The sequence below is a fragment of the Bombus huntii genome, chromosome 9 (assembly GCF_024542735.1).
Source record: "Bombus huntii isolate Logan2020A chromosome 9, iyBomHunt1.1, whole genome shotgun sequence".
NCBI lineage: Eukaryota > Metazoa > Arthropoda > Insecta > Hymenoptera > Apidae > Bombus > Bombus huntii.
In genome coordinates this window covers 12,340,048-12,361,852 of record NC_066246.1, presented here as the reverse complement: position 1 = coordinate 12,361,852, position 21,805 = coordinate 12,340,048, and the positions used below count along the sequence as shown (strand labels likewise).

At 33.0% G+C, this 21,805-nt stretch overlaps 2 protein-coding genes and 1 long non-coding RNA gene across 16 annotated transcripts in view; 1 reads left to right on the top strand and 2 right to left on the bottom strand.

The window, feature by feature from the left end:
• The window catches only part of LOC126869643 (uncharacterized), a 9,236-nt gene extending 8,596 nt beyond the window's left edge, over positions 1-640 (bottom strand). The window contains exon 1 of the long non-coding RNA XR_007690965.1: positions 407-640. This is a non-coding gene — a long non-coding RNA (uncharacterized LOC126869643). The remainder of the gene's footprint in view (positions 1-406) is intronic.
• Positions 1-21,805, top strand: part of LOC126869636 (prostaglandin E2 receptor EP3 subtype) — a 27,387-nt gene extending 5,582 nt beyond the window's left edge. Inside the window, exons 3-7 of one of the 6 annotated variants that reach the window (XR_007690957.1) lie at positions 7,008-7,185; positions 7,728-7,966; positions 10,363-10,591; positions 21,302-21,436; positions 21,670-21,805. Coding sequence is in view for 4 of the 6 variants with exons in the window: in XM_050626462.1 (XP_050482419.1) it covers positions 7,008-7,185; positions 7,728-7,966; positions 10,363-10,591; positions 12,755-12,882 (774 nt within the window). In the remaining 2 variants the exon portion in view is untranslated. Of the gene's footprint in view, positions 1-7,007; positions 7,186-7,727; positions 7,967-10,362; positions 10,592-12,754; positions 17,171-21,301; positions 21,517-21,581 lie in introns of those variants that run through there. The other 5 variants (XR_007690956.1, XM_050626465.1, XM_050626462.1 and 2 more) reach the window with 5 other exon arrangements.
• The window catches only part of LOC126869633 (rho guanine nucleotide exchange factor 17), a 69,353-nt gene continuing 62,538 nt past the window's right edge, over positions 14,991-21,805 (bottom strand). For 8 of the 9 annotated variants that reach the window (XM_050626448.1, XM_050626450.1, XM_050626451.1 and 5 more), the window contains 3 exons: positions 20,537-20,707; positions 19,345-19,628; positions 14,991-18,885 (listed from right to left, as the gene is read on the bottom strand). In XM_050626448.1, the coding sequence (XP_050482405.1) occupies positions 19,366-19,628; positions 20,537-20,707 (434 nt within the window). In that variant the 3' untranslated portion in view covers positions 14,991-18,885; positions 19,345-19,365. Of the gene's footprint in view, positions 18,886-19,344; positions 19,629-20,222; positions 20,475-20,536; positions 20,708-21,805 lie in introns of those variants that run through there. The other variant, XR_007690955.1, reaches the window with a different exon arrangement.

Sequence of the window (21,805 nt, the reverse complement as noted above, 5' to 3'; positions counted from 1 at the left end):
TATTGTAGCCCAAATATGTCAACGCATAACGCCTATACTGTTTTCAATCATTGCGTTGTTCATTCGATATTTAATTTCATTAGATTATTTAAATATATTCAATGTCTTCATACACTGTTCGATTTGTGATGTTACTCTTGGATCATTATTGTTAAATTTTATCGTCCTCGATTTAATTAGTGTATTAAGAAATTTCCTTGACACATTCCATATTTTTTAAACAATAGTTTTCATCTAAAATTTATTATCGAAGAAAATACTTTTACAAGTTTCGATATTTTATATTGAATTCTTAGTTACTGTAAGATTTTTAAAATAATACAATATAATTTCTATTTATGTTACGCTATATACTACAGATTAAGTAATGAAAAAAAAGAATTACGAATTCATTCGAATTTCGTACCTCTTGAATTATTTAGCACGTATCTCGACTTTTAGTAGGCAGAGATTCAGGGTCAGTGAAATTAATGTAAACCACACTTCTGCACTGAATGGTCAGTCACTGGTATTTAAACTTTTTCTTAGGATACGTGTATCCACGCACGTACAGTGACCGTAAACTTGAAACCATATGATACAGTATCATTTACTAAAGTTATAGTTGTAAAATTAATGCTAGGATTATTTCCATAAATTATACATCTTTATCTTTTACCTACCTTATCTCTATTATAGTGTGTATTTTTCTGTGTATGTACTTATTGGAACATTTATATATTTGCACCATAATTGGAAAAAATTATGATTCAATTATCTTGTAACAATTCATTTAACTCGATACTTGATACGATAAAGGAATTATACGCTACTACATAACATATTCATAGTTTACACCAAATATCACATTTTATTAAATACGAGATATCCCACAATTTTTGAGCCAGAGTTTATTTATCTACATATGTGTTCAATATTTTCATCAAGCTGACACCAAAAACCACATCCCAATATAGTTACGTTATAGCTGTCAGACTACAATTGAAATAATCTTTATAAATTACAATCGTTTATCGACAATCATTAATACGTTCATCAATATGACCGTTTCTCGGCAGTCATCAATATGTTCCACATTTACGAGCCATAATTAATTTTCATATTGCATCTTGTTTGTTAAGCTGGAACTTTGTATTTTTCTATCAATAACGCTGCACTATAATTTTTCTCTAAAATACCAAAGACTGAAATCAATCGTCTGTATAAAAAAACGTCGTCCACTTTATCATCCATACGCATCATACTTCCGCTTTAATGGAGTAACTTCAAAAATAGGCCACAATCAACTGGTCGATTCAAAGCAGATTAGAAGGAAAACTAGAAAATCCAGTCCTCTTGTTAGCAGTCACTCCAGAGAACTCGTTGAACACGCTATAAATTTAGAACATGATAGATCTCACCTTTGATTGCGGCGGGTAGGTAACTTCAAGGATATAAGAGCAGAAGACGAAAAGATGATTATAATGTCGACGAACTGCGGATTGATATCCTCTGAACGCGTGTGGATTGTTATTATCTGTAACAGATTCCTCTCTATCGGTCCAAACATAGTGTCGCAATCTCAACAACACTTTGATGATGGTTTAACGCCAAATTTGATAAAAAATTAGAATTATAAAATGAAAAATGAAAAAGGAAGAATTGTGACTCTAAGCCGAAATGAATTGGATCAATGATTGGACACTACGTAAAATTATCTTTCGATTTTATGCGAAGACTATCTTCGCGATATTAGCTCGTAAACGTCGTGTTCGCGACGAATATATGAAAAGAGGATATATGAATTGGCAACGAGTGATTCACGATGTGAGAACGCACTTTCGCGAGGAACCCCGGACCAATGTTTCGTTTTTCGCTTCTAATAACCAACGAAAATCACGAGCTAACGATTGAGAAATAGTCTCCACTCTATCGCGTTTCCACGAAATATTTTGGTTACATAAGAGGGAATTCGGAGCTGCTTAAGTGCTTTATGGAACGAATTTTTGAGCCAAGCGTGGCTTGCAACGAAAAAATGAAGATCGCTAGGAGAATCGTGTTTTAGGTCGGTGGAAGTTATGACGCAGTAACTTCTTGTTGGAACGTTTTTTTAGAGATATATTGGGGACCAATTAATGAAGATAGAGGATAAAAATACTGCTAGCTTCTTGATATTTTAAACTCGTGAAAAAGAGATTGATCTAACCTTGTAGGATGTAGAATTTTATAATTAGACACTCTTTGGATAATAATTTAAAATATTATTTCATTATATACAGGGTCATTGGTAACTGGTGGTACAAGCGGAAAGGAGGTGATTCTACACGAAAAAAGAAGTCGAAAATATAGAATAAAAATTTTTCGTTTGAGGCTTTCTTTTCGAGAAAATCGACTTTGAATGTTCGCTCCGTACGCGTGCACTTTATCACGTCTCGTTATAACGGATCACACTGTAGATTTTGAAAAAATTAAAAAGAGAACAATTTTTTTATTCTATATTTTCGACTTCTTTTTTCGCGTAGAATCACCCCCTTTCCGCTTGTACCACCAGTTACCAATGACCCTGTATATATGTATTTTTCTTTTTTTTGATTGGAGGTTTAGAGTCGCGTGAAAAATTGATTTTTTTATATTCTCCAGGCTAACATTAAAGCAATTAAAAATTATTGATACTGTTAAGCTCATTTTGTTGTTCAATTATATGTATGTAGGTATGTAGAATGCATTAGCATTATCGTCATAACCTCATACTCGTATCGTGTTCGATAACCGTAAATGATCGCATGTACAATAGCATATTATTTCACACTAAGTGACTATGTTTTAAAAGATGTGGTACATTTAATGTTTCCTAATTCGGCCCACCCCGCCCAAAGGAAATCAATGTAACTAACGGAATGAAAATAATGCTTTTATCTATAGTTTTTGCCAACTAGAAGAAAACAGATTCAGCTAAAATTGATTAATGTCGTGATAGAATATTATTTTCGTAATTTGTCGAGAAACAAAATATTACATATCAAGCTTTTTATTTATCGTTGAACATGTGGATAACTTTATCCGTGTAATATCGCTTCTTTACTCGTGGATATTTACAGTTATGGTGTGAGAAATTTTCACTTTTGCCGAAATGAAGTGGTCAATTGTAGACATATTGTAAGGATGTGCGGTACACGATTGTGAAAATTAGTTTCCTGTTGTAAAATATATATATAGAGAATACTTTAACTTATCTTTTTTCTGTTGGCGATATTAAGAAACGAAATATTATCTTACATTCTTTGATTTTATCCGGGAACGATATATCAAGGTAACTAAGTCTGAAAACTCATTAGTTCATTAATGCTTGTAAATTACTATGTTTTGGCTTCTTAACTCCATCGTTTATTTTTAGCTGTTTATCATCTTTTTTTAACTGTATGTTTCAAATGTTGTACTTTAATAGAATTGTGCTTTAATAAGCATTATTTTAATACGGGAGAACAAAATTTCATAAATACATAGTTATAATCATAAATATTCACACTTTAGATCTTTCTAGTTGATCAGATTATAGTCTGAACCTGAACTCTCCAAGTATTTTGTACTGTTATTTATTTTATTATTTGGCTATTAATATTTGTGAATGTTACATCAAACAGAGAAGAAATTATTCAATCTTCATCGTCATCCATTTCTCAGACTTAACACTCGTAATACCTCGTAATACCTACCAACCTCCTGATTTTAGTCGCCGTGAAACAATGTTTTCTTTGATATAAAGAGCAGTTATGCGAACTATGTATCGACTACAGTAACTTTCTGTCCATCGAATTTAAGATTTCTAGATTTTTTTCAAAATGTACGTGTCAAAATTAAAAATGATCTGGTATTTAAAAGGGAAAAGGAAGAAGGGAACATATGAATAATTAAATAACGTAAAAAAAAGAACTAATATTTTACAAGCAACAAAAAATTCTGTAAAAAGCATCATATAGTCAGTGCAAAAAGTATTCGTAGAATAATTAATTTTATTAAAAATATTGTAGAATATCGTTCATTAACAAAATTTTGACAAAAAAAAAACGCGCGTATTCTTACAAGTCTGTAAAATAATTTTCATTAAAAAAGCATGGATTATCTATATTCTTCGTGAAAATATTAACAAGTGTCTAAAAAATGGCAAAAATATATGCGTAATAAGTATTTGTACAGTTACAGTTTAATGGGAAAAACTAATAAGACTTACCTGATACATATCCAGGAGAGGAAATTGCCAAGTTTAATTATTTTAATGCTTAGTGGGGTTTCCTTCTAATTTTATTATGGCTTGAAGCCGTTGTTGAAACGACAAAACATTGAAACATTGAATTTATCAAATTGATGAGTAATTTACTTGAAGTATTTTTCTATTCTTCTGAAAGAGTCCTTTTTCAATCATTCTTTGATGAAATATGGTGACTCCGTATTTTTCGTTTCAGCTGGTCATATATATTTTCGATAATATTTATATCTGTGGATTGTGGAGGTGTTTTTAGGCGTTCCGAAATACAAGATTCAGGCTCGCGTATTACTAACATTATATTTTGGGTCGCTTTTTTGTATCGCGATGAAACTGTCTTTTCAACCCACTTTTTTAAGAGATTATTTTCTAAATATCTATGTACATTGTATCCTGTGAAGCAATAACGACGTATATGTTTTTTACGCATATGTTTTTGCTATTTTCTAGATATTTATTAATATTTTTAAAACAGGAATAGGTATCGCATTCCGTTCTTTTTTTTCGAAAATTATATGAAAACTATATTGAATATGAAAATTATATTTTTTATTTGTTAATAAACAATGTGCTATAATAATTTTGTTAAACTTAAGTACTCTATGAATATTTTTTACAGTGATCATATAAAAAGAAGTTAAGAGTTGGTCATTTTAAACATTCTGGTAATTTTGATATTGTAATAACACGTTGCGTTGTAAAACAGCGAATATTTCTCGAAAGGCAATAGCAGAAGCAGGAGGTACAATAAAAACGACACGATGTCTCAGCAATTATTACAGTTTCCCTTAACCCCTTTATTTTCTCTACGTACTGAACGCCTCTTGTGAATGGGCTTCCGCTTTTTCCTCTGGGAAGCACTTAGCCACCTCCGCAGAAGTACGACAAAAAGTTGTCGGTGAAGGTTTCATTTCTTCTCCCATTTCTCAAAGAACACGTTTGCCACGACGTTTGAGAGATGATATTCGTATATTTGTTTTAGACGTACATATAAAAGAATATGATAAGAAGAATATTTTATTCATTATCTCGTTTTTGTGTTGAAAAAAGATGTTTTAATTAAATAATATGATCAAGTACTGTCTAGAGCGATTTATTACATACGGCAACGTGTTTTATGGACTACATTAATTTTTAATAAAAGTTTTTTACGAGCTGAAGATAAATTCAATGAGAGCTAGAAAAATGTCAGATTACTAACCATTAATTCTTATGACATTCGTAATATCATTGTTCACAAAATTTTGTATTGTATGATCTAATTTATGTATGAAATAGACTGTAAATTATTTAAATCCATAATAATAAGTAATCTTTACGTTTCTCATCTTTTATTTCCACCTTTGCGAATAAGATAGTGTAGAAATTGGACAACCCGTTCAAGCAGACAAAATTGAACGCTAAGGTAAACTTACGCAATGAAAAAAGCAACCCTCGAGACCCCAACCTAATTTCAATAAAAATATAATACCCTATATAAAATTTTAAGCAAACGATACCTCATGCTATCTCACCGATGTACTGTTCTAAATGTTCCACAATTGTATTAGTGATTCTTGTATATTCTGTATATTCAGAATATTACATTTTTTGTGCCAGGTAAAATATTATTTGTGTACTATTTCAAGATTTACAGTCTGCTTTTTTATTTTTATGATGCAAACATCTATATTATCATGTCAAAACAATTCTATTCCCTTACAGTAATTCAAAAACTTTTGGGAACATACGTCTCCAAAACATAACCTTCCGCAAATAACAAATAGCACGATAAGTTGCTTCAATCCTTAAGCGCAATATCTGGAAAATACAGAATTTCATTTTGGAAATAGTGAGCTTTACTTTCTTTAAATTCCAAGAGTCCATCTTCGAGAATTGTCTACTTGATGACGAAGAAACTTTCCACCCCATGTAAACAATGATATCATAATGATTCCCTTTTCGCATTTTTCCTGTGCCCAAGACATCTAAAATAAGATCTAAGATCGTCAGCAACCCTAGTGGTATAGTGACGCAGATCAAGAGTTCACCTATTTTAAGCCGAATGTTGTCTAAAAGAAAAACACCATCTACATTATATCTGGTTCCCGTTCATAAGATTCCTCGTGTTGTCTGGAAACGTTGAAACTCATTTACAAAATAGCGATGACTCTTTTCCTTTCGACGCCATTCTATTTACCAATTGCTCGTTGTTACAATCGGTCCATTAGAATCGAATCGATATTCTTCGTTTGCTTTCTGCCACGCGTCATTCATCGAAGTTCATTGACTTTGCCTCATTGAGCAATGATCGATGCGATCATACGTGTCGAAGAAGGACATGTGGTTGTGAATGTAAGCAAAAAGAAACTGATACTAAACTCTGTTTTCACATTGTGCACTTGTTTCTTTATGGAAAAGTTGGTATAGCATATGCTGATAAGGGATGGAAATACTATTTTTTACTCAGAACTCTGAAGTCAGTCAACAGTGCTTTGAATATAGCGAATTCATAATATAACATAGGATAAATTACTGCTAGAATTAATTTTGAAAAATTCAATTTTTTGGGATTGTAAAATTCTTGTACGAATAATTATATATAATAATGAATAATACATAATCGATAATAAATAATAAAATAATCATCATAATATTTAATTATAACATGTAGGTAGTAATTATTTCTTAATTTTTTTCCTTTCTTCGATTACCACACTATCGACGGAACATATACCATTTCCTGCTTCTTGTACTACTAAATCTGTGACACGTATGTGTTTCCTAGCAGGTGACATACCCAGCAATTGTACGTTGCATGCTAGTGCTCTGGTTAATCGCCCTGGCGTTGACAAGCATGCCAGTTATGGGTTTTGGCGTGTATTACAAAGGCGAACGATGTATTCGATACAGAGAAGCCACCGATCCAACTGATATCGCCTACGCGTATGTTTGGTTCGTTTTCGGTAAGTACGAGGTATCGCTGAAATTAATAAATCCTTAAATATGTTTCAGTTACTATATAATAATTTGATGTGGTGAAATCTTGATAATCCGAATCGTTTTTTATTGGACCCTTTATCCATTTAATGAAAGGAAAATAAAATGGAACGATTGACGTGTGTCTAAAGCGACTCGTGTATTTGTTTATTCCTTTTTTTTTATTTTGTATGAATTAGTACACAGTAACAGTGTTGCCATAACTCTAAACAACAAAACGATACATTTTGATAATTCCTATTTTAAATTCGATCAATATCGTTAGGCGATCACTGCAGTTTGTGATCTTTGTCACAATGATTCAGCCTTGATTGAAAATTGAATAAAATGTGCTGTAATGCTAATATGATTAACAAAAATGATTTTACAAAAATTGTCATTCACAATTTCTTGAAATTTTTGCACGGTTGATTGTTCTATAATTGTATTATGTGAAAAAGAAATAATTTCCATATCAAATGTATATTTGCATATTGTGAAGATCTTAATTGCTCTTTTTAAACGGCAGGTACGGGTCTCTGCCTATCGATAGTTTGGTGCAATTTGGCGGTTTCTAGAGCGCTTAGTAGGCTAAATCACAAAACTGGGCTGCTCCGACGAGTGACGAGATCTTCTTCAAGAGCGAAACCACTTTTGTCAACGTCAGGACCAACACCAGAAATCGTCACTACCGCGGAGGAAAGGGCATTCGCAAGATTAATGGCCGTACTATCAATATCGTTTGTTGTCTGTTGGATGCCACAAATGGTAAGCGATCGATCGTGGAAGTAATTGATTAAATTAATTCGTTCACGCCGGAACACCCTCGACAATTAAATGACTCTTGCGATTGTTTTTGGCAAGCTAATTAAAATTCGGAGAAGTCGTAACTTCCAGTCCTTCCGCTTTCGAACATCTTTGGATAAAGACGTGTCTTTAGATACTTAATTACACTAGGTAGCATCTAGAATTGTCTATCAAGAAAATATCTTTAATTACATTCTTTGTCTTGTCTTGCTACAATTTATTTCCTAACAAAGGATTTAAATTGTTGGATAAATTGTAACTGATTGCAAGGGAGATTAAAAGAATAGTGTTTTATCATTGTATATTTTGCATCGCTAATCTTTTCATTGATTTTAAAGTTTGTTAAATTGCACAATTTTCTTGTAAATTGTAAATTTTCGTGTAATATTAAAAAATGTAGTAATATCAAGGAACCAGCAAGTGACAATATCGATTCACCTGTGTTATCATGGATTATAATTTTATGTTCCCTCTAATACAACGCTGACAATTAAATCGTAATTAATTCATATCTATTTGTATTGTATTTGCTCATCTCGTTGTCATCTTAATTCGCCATAATGATACCTTTTGTCAACGGATTGCGAGAAGGAAGTCTCTATGATAAAAGAGCTTCCGGTTACTCTCTTTTATGGAGGCAATGGTGTTTACGTGACGCGGTTTTCGAAGATCCTTTCGACAATAGTATTTGCTCCAACACCGACAAAACATCGATAAAATTTGCCGTCGTATCTGCCGTGACGAGACTTTCAAAGTGAAACAACATTTTTCATTCTATACCATGTACCTTTCGTAAAGTATCCATCTAACAATTGATAATAATGTACTAGATGATATTTGATTCAATTCCGATATTGATGTAGTTGATATAACATTAATCGATGTTTAATTATGTTGACGTGTAGTTGAATAAACTGGAAAAGGCTAGTTCAATCAAAAAGTATGTACTAAACATATTTTTCATTGTCTTCTTTTTACAACGAAAATATTCCTTTAACTGCCAATAACAATGGCTTGTAGTAAACGGTAAAGTAAACTCAGTTGAATGCTCATCGCTCATAGCATCAGTAGCAGTTAAAGAGTTAGAATATTTATGTAATTATATATTTTGTCTTATCTTTGATCTTGAAATAATGAATGAAACCTGTCAGATCCAGTACATCAAAGGAGGCATTGGACAGTGAAGTTACGGATTTTTATTCAAAGATCCACAATATTTCAATATATACGTATTATGGCGTCGAAAAGCGGACATAGATAAGCATAGGTTCATTGATTCATAAATCCGGATAGGAAATTTCGTGTTATTCCAGAGGAATCATTGCCATTGCCCGAAGCTTTCGCATTCCTGAATTTTTAATTCAATGTAATCAGAATGTATCCTGCCGGCAAGAATACAATCGCCTCGAACAATGCACTCACTGTAGTACGGTGATTGCATACTCACGAGCATTCCGCATTTCCATCTCCTTATCCGCTCAGCATCTTATTCAACGAACGTTGTTTTCCTCACAAAACGTGTAACGTTCCCTGAAGTCCAGTCAACCACTCGAATCTCACGTTTAAAGCTTGCACTTGAACTTCTCACAAAATTATTCATTTTCTCGTTTTTGAAGCTGTTTCCAAGGATGATGGAAATAATGTAACGATTTGCTCGAGCAAAATTGCAAACGTGACGCATTTCCGCTGCCTGCGATGAAGGTTAAACACGAGGATTTAGTTTGGAATATCGTCACGTACGATCGATCGCGACGCTCGCAAACGATCGATCTTTGTAACACGTTAATGTTCGCTTTGTAAACGAAACCGGATGTTGGAGAGATTTTTGACGAGGAAAATTTTCCACAACGTCTGTCGTCGATAACCATGTATTTCTGTCATTGACCCTAGAGGCGTGCGTTCATACTGATCTATGGTGACCGTGATACTTTTCATTCTACGTCGTTTTCAGCCAACGTACCTCAAATTATAATTATACTTTCCTAATAGTGGTCATTGTGTTTCATAATTTTGAAACTTTGTGAAGTCGTCGTTCTGAGTTAGAGTTGATTTGAGCTGAATTAAAAATCGTAGAGTTTCTGTAAACCACATATCTCGATCTTTCTGCGCAGTTGAACTACTGTTAGTAATTGTATGAAATAAAAGTTAATATAAGTATTAATAAATTGTCTTGTATTAAAACAAGTGACTCTTACAAATTGTAAATTAATTGTCATACTTGATATTTTCAGGTTGTACGCAACAATATTTATACACGCTTATTAAAATTAATTACTTTTTCTTTTATATTAATCTCAATTATTAAGTTTCATAGGTTGTTTTTACTTTACTATGACATTACTGTTTTGTTTCGATAGATTTCCATCCCATTGGCACAGTTCGCAATGCAATTACCTCAGAAGGCGCTATTCGCGCGAAAACTGATTCGTATGTTTCACCTGGCGGCCGATGTTCTTCTTTGTATTCATTTCACCCTGGATCCGTACATCTACGTACTATTGAGAATGCCACGGCCACGATTCCGCCTTCTGAAACCCCTTTGCAAGATCTGTTGGCCAGTAAGAAGCCGGTCGAGTTCGTTCAATGGTGAGTCTCATCAATTCGAAACGGAAATTACGTGTGTAGAGGAGGTGGGAACAATTAGTCACGCAAGTGGGACCCGATAGTATAGAAATTTGATATATATTGCGGAATATCTACTTCGAATATTTGATATGAAGGCCACAGGTGAAAAACATGATAAGTCATATTTTCCATCTTCTTTAAAAAACGAAAAACGAACAATTTTTCTAAAATTCAATACGTCCACGTCAAAACTATTTCTCCATTTCAGTTTGGGATTAAATATATGTTTATGTCACCTTCTTGAACTCGTAACAAATATTAATACCATTAATTATACAGTTTATTATTAATTAAGTCAAATTAACATAACAACTAAACTTATATTACTCATTTCTTTTATCAGATTATTCTCTTCTTTAACTATGTTATATATTGTATACAACTTTTCAGTCACCAACTGACATAGAATTTAGAACGTTAACAAAGATTGACTTGTCATGTTTTTCTTGTGTGGATTTCAATATTCAATATTGTACATTAACATTTAGTAATAATATAATATTTAATAACATTAATAATATTATCTTAAAAATAATATTTAATAATATTCTGTTAATAAGAAGTACTATCTTAAGACATTTTTTATGATTAAATAAACGTAAGATATCTCTCGTCGCAATTGCGTGACTTATTTTACATTGTATAATTGAACCTTTCCAATTAACCACTGTTTTACTTGGAATCGTTTGAACGACTAAAGAACAAAGGGTAATTGGTCTATGTACTTTTGGTTTTCAACGTGTCATTTAACATGAATATCGTGAGTTTGTCTATCGGAAAATGGTTTGCCTAAAGGTCTACCTAACCATTATACGGTTTCTTCATGGTACGCATAACGAGAAGTTAGAAGGCCGATAAAGAAGGCCCTCAGGGGACGATGATCTTTTGGTTGCCTCGCAACAAATAGGGGACTTTCACACGAGCTGCAAATTGATATTGAATCGATTCTTAGTGACGATTTGGATAAGCAAATTAGTACTTACCGAAACATGTTTGAGTCTCCACTTAACACGTCCTTATCATTTCCTAATCAATGTACTTTGTTATAACTTATACTATAATCTCCTGATCAATATAATTGGTTGATCTTCTAATCAATGTACTCTATTATAATAATATATTCTATCGTTTCCTCGTTTAATCTGGCCTAGCGTTCATAGTTCACTGTAATTATTGCACGCCGCTTGTGAAAAGAAATTTTCAATCAAACACAGTAGCTATTTTATTTTGGAGGTACAAAATATAAACCTAATGAAAATATGTTAAAATCGTTAAACCACGTGAGATAGGGGGATTTTTGTTTTTACGTTTTTGAAATATGCATTATCGTTTAAAATTTACAAGTTTGGGATCACTCCATAGTTCACACACAAAAAAAAGAATAAAAAATTTAAAAAAACTAATTCACTATTTATTATTCTTGGTAGGTTTAGGGGAAATACCTTCCATTATCTCTTATCTCTGTAGTGTATTTTTGTGACATCTCATTGCATTTTTATTTAATTCATACACATGACATGACTCGTCGAAACATTTGAAAAATAGATACAACCTAATAATCATAGCCTTCTTCTTCATAATCTTTCCACTGTAGTTCTATATATACAGGATGGTTGGTAACTGGTGGTACAAGCGGAAAGGGGGTGATTCTACGCGAAAAAAGAAGTCGAAAATATAAAATAAAAATTTTTCGTTTGTGGGTTTGTTTTCGAGATAATCGACTTTGAATTTTCGCTCGGTACGCGTGTACTTTATCACGTCTCGTTATAACGGATCTCACTGTAGATCGTTGTCTCGATGGAAAAATTAAAAAAAAAAATTTTTTTTATTCTATATTTTCGACTTCTTTTTCGAGTAGAATCACCTCCTTTCCGCTTGTACCACCAGTTACCAACCACCCTGTATATATATTTCTTTTTTAAATATACAGGAGGCCCCGTAACTAGTAGTACAACCAGAAAGTATATGGTTTTACGCAAAAAAATAAACAAACATAAAACAATAAAATTTGATAAAAAACATAGGAGCCCAAATATTTCTTCATATCGAATAAGTGATCCCAACCTTTTCAGCGATAGCATAATTATCTGCATAGTTTAACAATCAGTTTTCTCATTAACATAGCTGATGAAGAACTTTTGGCAGAAGTAGTATTCTCCTATCAGCTTAGGCTGATGTTGATGATCCGTACGATTGAAATGGAATCTCTAACACCTGACAGGTACCACAGACCACCAGAGCAGCAGTGGTGATCCGTCGAACCCGATCACCGAGGCACCCTCCATGCCCGTCAGCGAGGAACACGATCCTCATTTAGTGGCGGTGCCGATCTGAGATAGGCTTCGGCGAATGATCTTCCTGAAACGGCTCAATAGTCACGATGTTAGGCAGGCTTGAGCTGCACGCTCTTCGAGAACGTTGGAAGATCTTCGCTTGGTATATACACGAGTAACCGCGCTACGAACTTTCATCGAATAACTGGCGAATCCATTGCTTTGAACTGGAATCGATATCGAGCAAAATTATGAAAAAAATTCGATGTTACGAAATTACGATCATTGTGTTGGCAATTAGGAGAATATTTAAAATAATTTCGATTATTAACTAAAATATTTTAACCAATAATATCTCATCAAACGCCTGGCAAACCTATTACCTTCAGTTGGCATCGATATCGATCGAAATATCGAAATTACGAAGAAATTGTACGATTTTTATTTTGCTTAACGATAGAAGGATATTTAAAACAAAGGAAAGTTTGAGTATGAAACTATTTTCGTTTTAGATATCTTCAATATCATGAGAGTGAGTAACTGAGGAATAAATCTGATTAATTGAGATTGATACCTCGCTCATTTTTCGTGTACAATTTGCACATTTTCAATGTTCATACATTTCCTGTACAGTTTTCGTGTTATTGTACATGGTACATTTTACGGAAAATTTTAATCGTTGTAATTTTGGATATTTTAATATTCTGATTACCTAATTAATTTTTTAACTGTTTTGTAAAAAAGGTATCGCGCTTTATATATCAAGGGAATTTAATGGGACTACATGAAAATATGACAGATGTTGATATTCTTATTTTCTGTTTTATTTTTTTTTCTTATATATATTGTTGAATTTTATTAGAGAAGTGAGTAAACAGCATTCCAAAAAATTATTATGGCACATGGTGCGTGTATCGTATTAATGGATGTACATTATATGTATATTAAAATAAAGCTTCAAAATGTTATAGAATACCCGGCAAAATATGTAAGACTCTACTCGTTTGCAGTCTGCAAGTGAGAGTGAGTGTTGTTTGTTCGGTGTACTTTTTTAACCCGGGTATTTTGCGAGAAATGTAAAAATTCGCTTCAAATTGTCTATAAAAAGAAAAATATACACATAAGATAATATATAATAACAAGAAGAGTAGTTAAGTGTATCAAGAACTATATTCTAAGTAAGTATAATAAAGTAAGTAAACAAGAAATGATCGCAATGAAAATTTCGACATATGCTTCTGGTATAGTTGCGTAAATATATGTCTAGTCAATAAATTAATGCAAGTGTGCAGTAGTTACAAAATGAATGCAATGAACCGACAATTTACCAAAGCATTAAATACAAAGCGTATTTTCATCATACAATGTACTTCCTTATAAAATTTAAATAGAACTTGAGAGAGAAATATATATATATATATCTTTCTTTTCTTCAAGATATGACACTGATGGAAATACTTATCGCATATAAATAGATTAATCAGTAGTCTCGTGCTTTATACTTAACAAACAATAAGTTGGTACTTCATTAGAGGAAGCCGATGTAACCTATAGCGATAAATACTTTATCACCTTCTATTGTATCAATATAATTATATTAATACATTTTAATTACTTCTTTTTTGTAATAAATTTGTTTAACAAATTTGTTTTTTTGTGAACTTTGTATCACTATAAATACTCAGTATTAATTCTTAGAGATCACTTTAGAGATTTAGAAACGGTTTTCTGTGTTTCTGATATCCGATAGAAAAAATACATATTTTCAATTCTCATAGGAAATAAATGTTAATAATTACATGTGATGACATTTAAAATGTAAAATTGATGGCTTGTCTGAATCTGTCTGGTGCTACGATATGTGAGGATTAATATTTGAATATAAAAATTCAAGTAACTGAATAAATTAATATTCGTGAGTTACTAAGTGCCAGTTTTATCGATTTTACATCTTAGATTTCGAATAAGATCTTACTTAACTTCGCTATTATTAATAATAAATAAAAAAGTATAATTTCAAACAAGTGATAATCAGCAATGTGCGTGTAGGAGACAACGAAATAACGAAACGAGTGGAAAGGAAGGAATACATATAATACAAATATATTTTATACGCAATTACGTATCTCTTGCTTCTAGACACTTAACAACATTAATCAATAACTTACGGGACGCGATCGTTGCTGAATACATGACATCTTTCTTCCTTTTTTTTATTGCACACTAGAAATATACCACAGTTGCATTCGTACACAGTATCAATCGCGATACGTCTGGCGTACTTTCACGTACCTTAAGTAGCTACAATAAATAATAACTTGACTTTTTAATTCCACGCTCGTCTCCCACGTTTTACGCGTCGATCAAAGATCTATCTACGTTCGTTCGATCGCTACGTTCATGTTCGCTACGAGATAAACAAAAATACACAGAGACGATCGTAACGAAATTTCATAGAATTTGTAAATATTCCTTGTTGACTAACAACACGTTGACTAACAAAAGATCGTCTACGCTTCCAGTACACGCAGTTGCATCTCTGACCATCGCACCCCATACGATTCTAGTTCACCATCCATCACAGGCACACGCGTCAACGACAGTTAGAACGATATGATTGCACGCGTTGTCTCGCGAAAAGATCGATACTTTTCAATTCGCGAAAGGGCGCAAAGTCCAAGGCAAATATTCACGATTCTCTCGTCTTTCTTTTTCACTTCTTTTGTTCTAGCCTTCTCACACAATCGAGCTCAATCGCATGCAAACATGTATATACGTTTCGGCTACGATAATAGAAATCACACCGATAAACAAAATATAAGCCCGTACGCGGTCAACAATTTTTATTAGCAACAGATTGCATAGTTGGTGGAAGAGATATAATAAGGTCATAAAATTGGACAGCTATTGATATGTACGTTCTGAGAACTAAAAGAAATGAAATTTAAGGAACATAAGAAAGAACAAGGCGTTCGATAGCTGGTTCAAGACCATCGGATTAGAATTTCTTCATTTTTTCTAATATGATAGAAAAAGTTTTAGGAGATTTTGAGAATTTCAAGAATTCGGCTTTTATGGCTTCAATTCTATGTTACCGGGATTATTTCGAGTTTATCTAGAAGGAATTATGTTTCGACGTTTCACCAGCATTATAATTATGCTATGCAGAGGTTCAAGTGACGCATGAGACTGTCGTGTGTCTTGTAGTACAAAGAGTATATATAATATATAATATAATGACCATGTTACCGTTGATCACCAATCAAGTTTCATATAATTGATCAGCTAAACAATTAAAAAAATTTTGTACAGAATACAATCTAGAAAACAGGTTGTAAAAATATATAATTTGCTGTTTTGCATATAGTGCACACATTTCATATAAATATTTTAGATATCAATATAAAAGTAACTTTTATAGTCTGAGATTCAGGACATTTTTATAAGATGCATACCGCTATATGTTTGATTAATATTTTAATTTACGACCTCGTTATATCAATTCTAACATCTATGCCTTGCTTTCGAGCGATAGGCTTGCGAACAACAATTTATCACACATACAGGTATGTCGATAATTATATACACATCAAAAAGATGTCTCTATTTCTATGATAGTAGAGCGAATCTTGTAATTGTTTTTCGGTTCGAGCCGGTTGTGGGAGATCGAAAATCAAGGCTCTAATGCTTCCTGCGAAATGTCGTATCAATATCATTGATTGAATATAATGGTTATGTGTAGGGCTAACATGATTCATTATATTGTGTTCTTTAAAATTATGCGACTCAGTCTTGAAGCATTTTGAAGCATCGCCGGCTCTTCCATCAAAATGATACAGCCCTCAGAAACATTCACTCCAATAATCTTTTACTTTTTTTAAATATAATTTTTGTCTCTTTTTTGCATATGTTATAGATATAATTAGACAACGCATTCATACAATTTCTTTCAATTTTCATAATCGAAGGATAACAATTTTTATTTTTTTTTTTTTAATTTTCTGCTATGACCAAACGCCGTCATAAAAGTATAATAATACTCTGAATATCTCACCTTGGCTCCGCGAGAAATCTAAAATTCGTAAAATGAATTCAAGGAAGATTAGATAACATACAATCGAGTATTTTGAAAGAGACATCCGAAGCTGTAAAATGTCCTCGGTCCTGATTAAAAACGAATCATTGCGATAAAGGCGAGGATTTTATAGTTACGACTTCGGTATCTATGAAACTAATCAACGTGCGAACATTCGCGCAAAAATAAAATTGTTAATTCCTAAAATCAGAAGGGCAAAGTGCGCGAAAATTGATCGTACAATTGAAGACCAAAAAATGATTTGCATCGTGATCTTGAGTAAGACTATCTGAAGGATTGATATCAATTAATTATTGTCAAATACGCTGTATGTTAATTATGTACGGTCGATATATACGCGAAGTTGTAAAAAAGTCAGACGAGTCGCTCAAAGTTGAAGCGAATAAAACGCGCGGGAGATGTATAAAGAGCTTAAGGTCTATCCAGAAGTACCCTGAACAGGGGAAACTATACGAATTGGCCACTCGAATTTTTGTACCATTAACACGGACATAACAACAACAGAATAATTTTACGCCAATATATAATAATTATCGCGACGAAGCTTTGAGGAACCTTCTTTATTCCAATATACATTTCTTTATGAATCCCATAATTTTTCTTACATTTCCAACAAAATGATTTTTTCCACCTACAATAACACTTTTATTTTCTTCCAAATAAAGAAAATATTAGGAAGACGAAAAGTCAGAATCTAATGTCAAAAGTTCAACGATTGAGATTTTATTTATTTTCCATTTCTCTTTACTAGAGATCAACTAAAGTATAATTCTCTCGATTTGCACTTACAATGACATTGCTATTCGCAAGAATTTCAAATCCGAAAGAAATTTATTTGCGCCCGAGTTCTTCATTATTTATCCAGTCTCAGAATTCGCTAGAATCCCATTAGCGATTAAACGCGAACACATTCTGCTGCGATCAGTTGAATTATTAATAAAACGAACAACGATGTTATACGTCAGTTCTCGAGCGCGCGGCGTCGATCGATGGACAATGATAAATTCGTTTTGGCACTCTAACTCGATTAGTTCCCTTTTAACGTTTTAAAGGTATTTTTAGGCCAGTGTCACGGTGTTGTGTTAAGCTCGATTCAACGCTCTTCCAGGTATCGTAATCCATTGCGTTCTAGTGTTAAATTCAACGTGTATATATTATATTTAACACAATGAGCATAGTACACGCGTAATTACATCGATTTGCTTAAAGCTCGCGTGTACGATCGTTTACCTATACCCTTCTTTACCGAATATCGAAGTACAACGACATTTAAATTGCGATCACACGAAGAATTAATGCCGCGAGATCGAACATCGAGAAACCAACGTTTCATTCAGATCCAGTGCAAAAGTACAAACTTTCATGGAATCGATTTACTGAAATCAAATAATATTCAAAACAGCCAGATCAGAATGATATATATTTTAATAATTATTTATAGGTTCAATCGAACGTGATTGTTTTTTTATAGTGTCTCAAACACGTGTGAACATGTCTCTGTCGTTTTGAATCTGATTTCAGTGAACCTTTTCAGTAGTTCTATTTCGAAACGAGCCAGCAAGGTTCGAATATATTACTGTAACGATCTGACTCTCTCGATCGGTATTAACAAAAGATTTAGAGAAAGCTCTCTAGTCCGGTTCCATAGCAGTTTGGAACGCGTGCTTCTTGGCACCTTGAAAATAACGGACCTCCCTTATCCTGCTTTTGATCCATTCGGCCAAAACGAGCCAGAGAACTCTTCCGCGTTCTCTGAAAAATCGTCGGGCGAACAAGTCCTGAACAGTCACGATCGGACAATGACGGACCCGACCGCGTGTGGATTGCACACGCAACAATAATTCCCACGGCATGTCATGCCGACGTGAGTGAATTGTGGCCCTTACCTGCAAAATTTACGCATTTTTCAAATTTAAATGTGTACGAGTTTTAATGCGATTTTTTGGAATTGAGTTCAAGGTGATTGGAACACGATTAAGAACTCTTCTTTAACATTCTTATTTGATTGTAACATACTTTTTGTATCTATCTTCTAAATAATTTTATCTTTGCAGATGTACCATCACACATCCTTTTAAAATTTTTTCTTTATATGATTTTAATTTCTTGATATTTACATGCAAAAATGCATAAATTGTAGAATTTAGTGAAATATGAGTCTTCAAAAATTGTACATTTCATATGTTACAACCTAAAAATAACTTGTGAATTCAGTAGATTTTACTTCAAATGAAAAGTCAAGAAATGTCCAAAGATAGAGCCGATCAATTTGAATTGTTAATAGTTCATATGTATTATCAAATATAATAACAAATTTTAATTCAAGTGCTTTGAATCGAACTCACCGAGGGCCGTGCCAGATCAGATCACACCTTCCAAAGCAGCAGATGGTTGGTCGAATCTTCGCGACCAGCCTGCAGCTCGGCGGATGCCTGTGCACCTCTGAAATTCTCGTAACCATCTCCGCCTGATATCACCAAGAGTTTCCCGCGATTGATGTTGTTCTGTTGAGTTTTGCTAGATTTCAGAGAGTATCTGTTCACTTTTGGACGCGGATCCGGCTTCGACAATGTAGTCGTTTCGACGCATGTGAGGAAACGCACGTGTCCGGTATGTCCATGAGGAACACCTGAAAAACATAATAAAACAGTTTTATTTTCTAAATATTTTTCGACGCGAAGCTCGACGATATTATTTACAACAATGTTATTCACTAAAAATGTAATCTACTGCTAGCTCCAAGCTTTAATTTCGAAACATTATAGCGGGTTACCACATTTCTTACTTATTTTTGTCTTATTATATATATATATACTGCAATTCTATTTCTAAGAGATGACAACTTTTTGTTATTCATACTTTCTGGGCCCTTGTGCACAATTAAGCTAATATCATTAATGAAATTTTACAAGTCATAAGACGAAATTTGCAAAGTAATACATGTTCTGGTGCAATGATTCCAAGTACGTTCAGATTACTTCACATGCAACGACCTAGTAATTAATGTAGCGAAGTGGAATATAAATATTTCATCGTGTTAATCTAATTAAGGCGCTGATTCTAAATAATTCTACGAAATTGAAATATTAATGACCAGTACAAGGGCGATAGAAGAACGATACAATCGTCATATTTAAATCAGATTCAGAAAACGTTAAATAAAACATTTTATTCATCAACATACATATTAACAAAATTTTGCAACATTCAAAGACCAAAATACCTTTTCTTTGATGTATTAGATACACCAGTTTTCCTACGACTGAATATTGCGTATATCCATTAAATTGTAGCAGAGATTGAAAGCTTGTAGCGTCACGTGAAAGGCTCCGTTTCCCAAGATTTATTAGTAGACAGTTTACTTAGATACACAGGGAAATCCAAAAATTCCTAAATGATTGATCGAGCCTGTATCTGGCCGGTGTCGAAGCAAACACTTCGTTGAAAAGTCACGAGTAAACTCGGTGGCCAGCTTCTAATTATATCGAAAGCAATAAGCTACGATTATAAACGATCGAACGTGACGTCAATACGTACCAATCACGATCGGTGGTTGGGACATCCTCTGCGTGGATGGCTTTATATGGGGAATTGGCACGGTCAATAGTACACCGGCACTCGTACCGATCCAAAGCAACTCGTTGCAAGCCAAAAGTGCGGTAACCCTGAGACAGGCGGCCTTGTGCTGTCGTATTATGTCATCGCAACCTGCAGCAAGTTTAAAGCTTCCGTTAAAATAAATACCATATAATAAAATCGAGAAAATATATCTGGTTATGTAAGGTTTACTTGAATTAAAGTTTTTGATATGAAATTTATTTGGAAAACTTCCAATGTATAAGACTGAAGAAAGATTTATTAATGAAAATTGCAAAATTTGGTGTTAATAGGTTTGGTGTTAATAATAATTGCAAAATATGGCTAGAATGACCAATTAATAACTTCATAGAAATTTAATAGATTTAACTCATTATACGTTTAGGGGTATTCTATGATTTTTGGCAAAGTAGACTATCGACCAAAAATTTGATGCCATTGCGTGCTTCATAGGTTTCAAAAAGTAAAAGTAAGTTAAAAATTAAATTAAAAAAGTAAATTCACAAGAAATTGAATACAGTATTTAGTACTTATTACTTCTAATTTTGTACAGATATGTAATTGTTGTTCTTGTCTTTAATTTTTTCGTATAAGTATTGTATTTTATATGTATTATCGTCGGTGGCATTAGTGTTAATAATGCATGTTCAATATTGTTTGTTTTACGTTTTATTTTGATTATGTATTTTGTCTAAACACAAACAGAGTCACAAATACGCGGCCAAGACGAGAACTTCTCGGTCCAATTCGTGAAGAACAACCGTTAATCTACTTGTGAAACGACTTTGAAATGCTGAAAGGAATCTGGTGTTCCTACGTTTAACGACTTCTCTCATCCAGGTAAGATTTTCTATTTTATCTTCGGTTACAGACTCTCAGGTGTAGGTCTTTTTACGATCCTCGCGTAAATTCAACGTAAATTTCAATTAATTGAAATTTAATAAGTTACTTTCGAAGATAGTTCATAATTTGGATATATTTTCAGATTTTCGTAATCAATATTGCATCTATGTCGATAAAAATATTTTGATTGAACGACATTTCAATGAAAAAGACTATGTTTTCTATCTTAGAGATGAAAGAAATGAAACGAAACATATGCCGCGTACGGATCATCGTAAAATTACGAAGGACTAAAAATATGTCTAACATAAGGATAATAAGCTATCACAGGTATCTTGTTCATCTAAAAGATTAAGATACGTAGAA